Source organism: Lolium perenne, chromosome 6, assembly GCF_019359855.2.
Source record: "Lolium perenne isolate Kyuss_39 chromosome 6, Kyuss_2.0, whole genome shotgun sequence".
Taxonomy (NCBI): Eukaryota; Viridiplantae; Streptophyta; class Magnoliopsida; order Poales; family Poaceae; genus Lolium; species Lolium perenne.
The window spans coordinates 8,405,820-8,414,523 of NC_067249.2; the positions used below are offsets into that span (position 1 = coordinate 8,405,820).

At 49.9% G+C, this 8,704-nt stretch overlaps 1 protein-coding gene and 1 long non-coding RNA gene across 2 annotated transcripts; both read left to right on the plus strand.

Moving 5' to 3' along the window:
* The first annotated feature begins 1,128 nt into the window (after positions 1 to 1,128).
* LOC139829712 (uncharacterized) lies at positions 1,129 to 3,524 on the plus strand. Its single transcript, XM_051339943.2, has 3 exons — positions 1,129 to 1,527; positions 1,720 to 2,954; positions 3,188 to 3,524. The coding sequence occupies exons 2-3, from the start codon at positions 1,739 to 1,741 to the stop codon at positions 3,217 to 3,219; spliced, it is 1,248 nt and encodes a 415-aa protein (XP_051195903.1). The 5' UTR covers positions 1,129 to 1,527; positions 1,720 to 1,738; the 3' UTR covers positions 3,220 to 3,524.
* Positions 3,525 to 7,429: 3,905 nt separating this feature from the next.
* LOC127310890 (uncharacterized) lies at positions 7,430 to 7,984 on the plus strand. The gene is made up of 2 exons (XR_007857416.1): positions 7,430 to 7,558; positions 7,701 to 7,984. It is a non-coding gene; the product is annotated as an uncharacterized lncRNA (long non-coding RNA).
* The last annotated feature ends 720 nt before the right edge of the window (positions 7,985 to 8,704 follow it).

The window sequence follows — 8,704 nt, forward strand, 5'->3', positions numbered from 1 at the left end:
TGCAACTGCCTGGCGGCTGGCGGCTTAGCTGCCGCCGAGTGCCCATTCCGCCCGTCCCTGCGCGCGAGCCTAATCTGACCGCGGAGATCCGGCGAAGGAGGCAGTACCTGCCGCCGGACCTCCGCGCCGATCCGGCGTACGCCGTCGACTCCGACACCTGGCGTACATATCTGACAACCGAGACGGATAAGAGAAGAAGGGCGGGCTTCATGGGCGACAGGGATTTCCCCTTCGGGGATGCACCGCCGACTCGTCCATGAAGATAGGAGGCGCCGAGGCGTCGTTAGCAGGCGGCGACGCGCGCGCAGCACAACGACGCCGACGATGACGACGCCGCCTACTACGACGATGACGACTACATCGAGGCGCTCGCGTACCAGAACGAGGAGGCGAAGGACGACAGCGACGACTACGTCGCGGCCGTCTTCCACGAATGGCAGCAGGCCGTGGCGGAGGGCCGCGTTTTCGAGTTCCCGGAGAACATGACGGACGACGAGATGGCGAAGCGCGGCGTCCTCGTCTCCGAGAACGACGCGCCTGTGCAGCCGCCGATGCCCCGCTACGCCACCGGCGTCATGCCGCCGGGCCTGTCGGAGGATGAAGCCCTTCGACTGGCACTACAGGACTCGGCGGCACCACAACCGCAGCCCTGGACGCCTCCTCCACCGCCGCCACAGCCGCATCCCTGGGCGTCTCCTCCACCGCCGCCACAACCATATCCCTGGGCGCCTCCACCGCCGCCACAGCCGCAGCCTCCTCCACCTCCAGGACCGGCGGCGCGCCCGGCGTACGCTCCCCCGGATGGCTACTGGCCGTGGGTGATACCGGAGCTCATCGTGCTCGACAGCGACGAGGAGCAGCAGTAGGCGTTAGGTTTTTTTTTCATGTTTTAACTATGTAAATTATGTTTCATGTATTAAAAAAAATTCAGCCAAAAAAATGCGTCGTGCCGCTGGAACCACCCCCAGACACAAACGGACGCGCGGTCGATTTCGACCATTTCGACCGACGCTAACGGACGCGCGCGGAAGCTAAAATACATGTCACCCGCTGGAGATGCCCTAACAAAAAGTGGGATGAGATGAGAAAATCTGACCTCCCCCAGTCTACCAAACACGCCCTAAGACCTTGCCAAAATTTTGGTCTTTGCCACTACGGTTTCAATTTCGTGGCACCTTTGCAGACCATACTCACTCGCATCTCTCCTGCACCGGGATGCCGTTGCGCCGCCTCCCGGCCTGCCGCCGGCGCTCGCTGCCCCGCCCCTGTTGCTGCGCCGCCACTTCTCGTAGCTCTACCTCCTTTCCTGCCTAATCTGCGCCACCCCGCCCGCCGCCGGCCGCCCCCTGGTGCTCTGCCGCCGCATCTTGCACTTTTCCCCACCCTAAACCCTCGCCTCCACCGACCAATTTCCATATCCTTTGTCTCTCTCTCTCTCGGATCCGGCGTCGTCTCCCTCCTGGCCCTGGCCGTCACCTAGCTGCTGGAGTGGATCGGAGGGGATCCATCGCTTCTCTTCTCCTCTAGGTAAGGAAGGAACCCCCCGTCCCAATTCTTTCCTTTCCATGGCAGTAAGCGAGCTGCACTCCTTGAATTGGAAATATGGTCTGCTGCCCGTTCCGATCTCCACACACTCGGAATGCCCCAAACGAACTCGGCCCTCCTTTTTTTTTCCTTCAGTTTCTGCATTCTCATTCTGAATGAATTCTGTTTGTGCAGGTACTCGCCTCCACCGAGCATGTCGCCCCCACCGAGCATGTCGCCGCCACTGCCGGACGAGCTTCTCGAGGAGGTCTTCCTTCGCCTCCCGCCGGACGAGCCCGAGTGCCTCGTGCGCGCATCCGTCACCAGCAAGCTCTGGCTCGACACCCTCTCCGGCCCTCGCTTCGGCGGTCTCTACCGCAAGTTCCATGGAGCTCCGCCTATGTTGGGCTTCATTTACTTCCCGCCCATTTATTCCTCGGGATACAAAAGGGACGAGTACGACAGGGTTCCGTACTACGAACCCGCCACAAAGTTCCGTGCGCGCATTCCCGACGATGACTGGGGGTGCTGGTTCTATGAGCCGTGGGACTGCCGCCATGGCCGCGTTCTCCTTGTGGATTCAACTGCATTAGCCGGTGAGGGGTTAGCCGCGAAGTTCCTCGTTTGGAACCCCTTGACAGGCAGCCGGAGGGAGCTGGATGGGCCCCAGGCTCGAGATGTCGTGGAATCCCAGAGCCTTAGGGCCGCAGTGATTTGCGCCGTGCCCCGCTGCGACCACCGCGCGTGTGAGGACGGCCCCTTCCGGGTGGTATTGGTCACCCTGGACAAGAGTGATGCCGGTTTTGGTTTTGTTGCATGCGCATACATATCCTTGCCGCAGATGGGTGAAGGGAGCAAGCCATGCTCTGGTCTCTCTCTTGTGGATGAGTGGACTGAGTTGTCCGCTGATCTTGATCTTGTGGGTGTGTCTGCATGCATTGATTTTAAGCCCCAGGTCCTCATCGAAGATGCACTTTATTTCGTGATTAAGAATGGTGATAGTGGCGTGCCGATAGCTATTCTCAAGTGTGACTTGGCATCTAATTGCTTATCACTGATTGATGTGCCGCCGCTGGAGACTGGCGCAGACGGTGATAGTGAGACTATCCTCATGGCGACGGAGGATGGTGGTTTGGGGTTTGCACGATTGGACATGTTAAACCTCCACATGTGGTCGAGGCAGATGGGTTTCGACGGAGTTCTGTCATGGACTCTACATAGAGTCATCAATCTGAAAGAACTCCTCCCCATCCAAAATCCCAAGTTAAGACTTACACTGGTTGGATCTGTGGAGGGTAGTGATACCATTTTCGTGACCACAGATCTTGGTATATACGGGATTAATCTCAAGTCACGAAGTGTGAAGAAGCTATGGAAGAGAGAAATCTTCCATTATTTGATGCCATACATGAGTTTCTACACTCCTCGAGGTATGTGTGGATGCCCTTTGTTTTATGATCTGGGAATAATTCTCAAGTAATAACATAAATCAGATCAAAAGTTACATTTGATGTTTCAGTTGTGATACATATATCTTTTAAGCAAACTATGAGTGCTATGTAACACCCGAACGTAACACCTAATTATGCTTATGTCTACCTAATAGGCAATTTTTAATGTCATGTTTTCTCCTTTTTAATCTCACTGACAACTTTATTTCCAGGAATGGTGAACCCCGCCAATGCGACTCATTGACTACATATGGTTGGAATATTAATAAGAGAAGCAGGCCACTCTCACCCTCTTTAGGAAAGATCACCACTTGGAGGTGACATGGGTCTTATGATCCGTTGAGTCAGTATTTAGTAGCTGCTTTTGTGCAGCGGTACTTGTTTTCCTATAGTGTGGTGTTGGCTTTTGTCATTAATCTCGTGAATTTAGCTGCGTCATTGCCCGTTGGAGTATGTAACCGGGAATGGATTATCTTGTAATGAATCTCTAATTTCTTGCAGTGTCAGCTACATGATCTGTTGTTTAATTAGCTTGAAAACACATCTTCAGACAGCAGCTCAATCTTCCCATTTTTCAAACTTTACAGTTTGCTGTACCACCTTTGATCTAATCTCTATATTCTTCTCCCAAAAAAGGTAGCATAGCTAGTATTTTCGGTCTCTCAAGAGATGATGATGTTTCTGCAGTTCTGCATGATTTCTTGCTGACATGTCTTAATTTACGTTGTGAACTTAATTAGTGCTATGTGTCAAGTACTGTTGTTACTGTAGTTTTTTAGCAAGCAATGTTACTGGAGAAACATCATCAGTCTTCCTATTTTTAAAACTTTACAGTTTGCTGTACCACCTTTGATCCAATCTCTATATTCTTCTCCCAAAAGAGGTAGCATAGCTAGTATTTTCGGTCTCTCAAGAGATGATGATGTTTCTGCAGTTCTGCATGATTTCTTGCTGACATGTCTTAATTTACGTTGTGAACTTAATTAGTGCTATGTGTCAAGTACTGTTGTTACTGTAGTTTTTTAGCAAGCAATGTTACTGGAGAGTATAACACGTAAACTGAAATCTTGAGCTGTACAGGCTGAAGTGATATGGGCAAATATCTCGTAGAGATTTTATGCTTCAGTAACTCAACAAAAAGTGTTAGGTATTTGTTCGTTATTTGTTGCATATTTTTTTGGCCTACCATGGACATAATAGTAGACTTCATTGCGCATGTAGTGAGATGAAGATCTTCATATGTTTGGTCATAGAGTGCAAATTTATAGCGATCATTGCAATTATTTTGGTTTTCCATAATTTCTAGATTGATTCAAAGATTGTCCTTACTTCCTAGACAAAATGTTTCACTCAAAAGCATCAGCACACATTTATCTGTGCTTCCTGTGCCTATACATATGGAAGAGTTATTGCTCTATCACAAATGCCTGATAGCTAAGTAACTTTGTCCGTCCTTCATGGGCACAACAAATTGTATTGTGAGATGGTTGGTTTTCTGCATGTCATGGAGATAGCTTTGATTTACATGGCACGCCTGTCTCTCTTCTTCATATGTGGGTATATTTCTTCTTCTTTACAGCAGGATATATATGTTTGTCTCTTGTTATTCATTGCTGGAGAATCCTTGTTATGGTGACTGGATCTGAAGAGCAGGATGCCACTCTAGTCAACAGGAAAGGGGATAACTTGGAGGCAGCATGGATCTTGTGATGAAACATGTCACTAGCTGGTAGGTGTTTTGGTAGTGCTTTGTTTCCCTATGCTGTTGTTGGCTGTTGTTAGTAAGTTTGGTAATTTTTCTCCGGTTGCCCGTCTTAAGGGTGATCTTTTGATCATGCCATGATGGGCATAATTCCCGATTAAGGTTTCAGAACTTTAGTTACATGGTACAATGCTAGGGTACTGATAAATTTGGTTGACGCCATGTAAGTAGCGAGGTCACGGTAGATAAATTAGTTAGGTTCTTAAGAAGTACACGGCGCAAGTAAAAGGACAAATGCAGTAACGTGTATACAAGGAGTAAACCAACTTGCGCTTCTAAGGCTGGTGCCAACGCGGGCGGCAGTGCGGGCGATAGCGCCCGAGGCGGGGCGAGAGCGAGGCGGGAGTGGGGCGAGACGGCAGCGCCGGGCGGTGGCGCGGGCGCCCGGCGTTAGGGCGCGGTACCGCCCGCCTATAGCCCGCGTTGGAGGCGAGAGCGGGGTGAGAGGGAGGCGATAGCGGTGCTAGTGGGGGCGGTAGGGAGGTGGTAGGGAGGAGAGAGAAGTGAGAGCTGACACTATAGCCCGTGCACTGGCACCGTGGGATGAGAGTGAGGTGAGAGTGGGGTGAGAGTGAGGGAAAAGCTGACGTGGCGAGGCTATAGTGGGGTGATGCATTGGCACCATCCTAATATAGGCCTGAGTCGCACTAGTGTAGACGTGTGGTAGGCGCGCGCGGGAGCGGACGTGGCAGGCACGCGAAAACGCAGCGCGCGGTAAAAAATTAATGCGTGCGGGATTCTGCGCCATCCTACGCGTTAAAACTAGCGCGCCGCTTTCACATGATATTAAACAAGATGTGCTCGCACCCAACCGCATGAAAAGTTTCCACCACTCCCCCTCGCTCCGCACGCCGCTCCGCCTCCGCTCCACCTTAGGCCACGCGTCGCTTCGCCGTGATGTCTCCCTGCCGCCGCTCAAGCTCCCGGTACCACGGTGCGGAGATCCGGAGTGGCGACGAGCGCATCGGCCTCGGCACGTACGAGACAGCGCATGAGGCGGCGCGCGCGTATGACGCGATGGCCCGGCGCCTCGGCCGTCCTCACCGCTCTATGAACTTCACCGACGTTTGGACGCGCCAGCAAGCCGAAGACCCTTGTCACGCTGGAGGCGAGGCAGCGCCAACGTGAGCTCGAGCAACGCCTCCTCATCGTCTAGCGGGACGAGCACATGCGCCTCGAGTGGGCGCGGCGCTTCCCGGAGGACGTGGCCGCGGAGGTCGCCTTCTTCGCCGAGAAGGCAGAGATGAAGGCGGCGCAGAAGGCGGGAAGAAGAAAGATCGAGAGGCGAGGAGGGCCAAGAAGGAGGCCACGAAGAAGGACAAGGAGGAGAAGGCCGCGAGGAGGAAGGAGGAGAAGAAGAAGGGCACCGGTCTATCGACTATCGCTGTTGACTCTTCCTCCTCCGAGTTCGAGTGGTCGTCGACTCCGGTGTCATCCACAACAACGGACTCCTCCGAGTTCGAGTGGTCCGATTAGTGTAGTCTATCTTTAGTTTTAAATTCGGTTGTAGCAAATGTGGGTTGAACTATCTAATATATTTATATTTTTAGTCTATTTTTTAGGTTTTGTTTGATCCATTTAGATGTCCAATTGTGTGAAAATGTGGTTTTTGGGGATGCATTTTAGTGCATCTGCAAAAGGACCGTTTCAGCGCTGGATTTTGACGCGGCGGTTTACAGCACCCGGTGAAGTTCTCGCCGGCGTAGTGCCGCGTTATACGGCGCCTGTTGGAGATGCTCTAAGGTGAGGTTAATTCTTCTATGGCAAATGGCAGAGACCCCCTGAGGGCTAAATCTATTGATTAGGATTGCATGTTACAGTACAAATATTTAGCATGTACAGACTATAGAGCATCACATAAGATCAAACTCATGGGGAAATATTTGCGCATGATGCTCCAGGCTGTTAATTACAGATAATTGCGCATGATGCATTGTGCTGAGTCCTAGCATTTCTCCATGTTATTTTCTCTGCTGATATATCTCTGTTTTATTTCCATGTTCTAGCATTCCTTTTCGATCAAGTGGACAACAGGCCTGATCTGCAAATCTATTCCGTAGTTTGCAATATCTTCAGAGTCAAGGGTCTGAACAACCTATGGCTAGTTTTCAGACAGAAAGAGGTGTCGCTGAAGGTTGAGCTTGTGAGCGATGTGTGTGTGCCTTGAAATAGGCAAATTAACTTAAGCATTGGAAGTAGAAGCTGCAGAGCCATGAGTAATTGCAGTTAAATACCCGCTATCTGAGAGGAATGATGAAGGCATCGGAGAAACATGCGGCCTGAGGCATCTGCTCGTTCTATTGCCAGAGGTGCCTAGTGCTGGTCCTGCTCAACTCATATGGGAAAGTATAAAAGGATTTCAGAGGCTGGCTAATCTATTTTAGTTTCTCTAGCCATTCTTCAGTACAAATAACGTGACTAAGTCAAACGGGGAGAAACTTAATTACTAGTACTAGGAAAGACGATAAAACACTTTTACAGAAAAAATTAAACGTGTACATTAATGGACACATTATGCATGGTAAATACTTAATACGGTAGTATTGCTATCCGGGAAGCGTTGAATGACAATTACGAAAATAAGGTAATCCAGATATGCACAATCAATCGAATTAATTTCTTACCAATTCTGTACCGCATCTCCGTCTATATAAACAGCGTCCAAGGATTAATCCGCATCAACACACATTGAGAGAGCAGCAGGAGCAGAAGAAACAAAAAGGTTGCCTATACCATCTCCTCATGGCGTTCTGCAAGAGCAGCACCATTGTTTTGTGCGTTCTAGCGCTCATGGTCATGGCGCCCACTGTGTTCTCCGCTGGTACCTTTCTTTTTTTCTTTCTTTCTTTCTCCGCTGGTAGATCATAGATTTCTTGTTATGCAGTAGATATCCTAATCCTTGGAGATATTTATATACATATACTTTGTGTGAATCTGAATGTTTTGATGAATTCTCTATGCAGAGTACTGCGCCAGTCTTCCGAACTGCAGCCAGCCGGAGTGCTTCAACCAGTGCACGCACGAGGATGTACCATCGTCCAAGGCCTATTGCCGGCAGCCAGACCAATGCTGCTGTCCCCCAGCAGCAAAATCTTAGGAGATGACACGACTACCTCGCTAGCTGCTGCTGCTGGTCTGTCAGAATATAAATCAGAATATGTCTGCGAAATGATGGAATTTGTAATGAGTAAACGTTTTCTTAGATGATGCACAATAAAAAAATTGATCGTTGCATGAGTTAAGCATATCTATTGCAGTAATTAAGCAGTCTTTCATATCTGATTCTTAATTGCCTGCTGATGAACCTAGCAGGTAGAGTACTTACCGATTCTCATATTTCCGAAATTGTAGAAATATATGCTCATGGACTATCTTGTGAATTAAAACATCCTGTAATGCAACAGGCAGAATCATTAGTGTTCTTGTTCGGTTCATGGAACTTATGGTTGTTCCTGCCAACCCTCTCATCCTGGTAATACAGGCAGAATCATACTCCTATGCCTTGCTCTTGCCGTTCTTGGGCAAAGCTAACGAAAAACCGGACAAAAACCGGTACAAATACCCTCGCCGATCGTCATGGAACACGACCATTGCGATTGCATCCTAATGGAGAAAAGAAGGTAGGCTACGGCCCTAATATTTTGTTTTGAGAAATCTTCACCACTTTATTGACTGTTTTGCGTACATATTTTTCACAAACACCATCCCGGTGGTAAGACATGCCTACCAGCAGCAAGATGAATAGAGCTCCTCGCTAGATTGCGTGCATCCACATTTGCTGTCCTCTTGGCATTCTCAAATGGCCCGATTCTTGCTTTAATTTCCTGAACGGCATGGCCATAAGACCCCATGCCCTCCCCTCTGACGTTGCGCACAATGTTGCCGCCAGTCTGAAACGCTGAACAAGCAGGCCAGCTGCCGCTGCTAAACCTTTCGTACGGGCAATAGCTTCAAGGGTCTCCGGGTA

Coding starts and splice junctions, on each gene's coding strand:
- LOC139829712 (XM_051339943.2), top strand. CDS start 1,739: ATGTCGCCCCCACCGAGCATGTCGCCGCCACTGCCGGACGAGCTTCTC. Junction 2,955..3,187: donor GAGTTTCTACACTCCTCGAG/GTATGTGTGGAT, acceptor CTTTATTTCCAG/GAATGGTGAACCCCGCCAAT.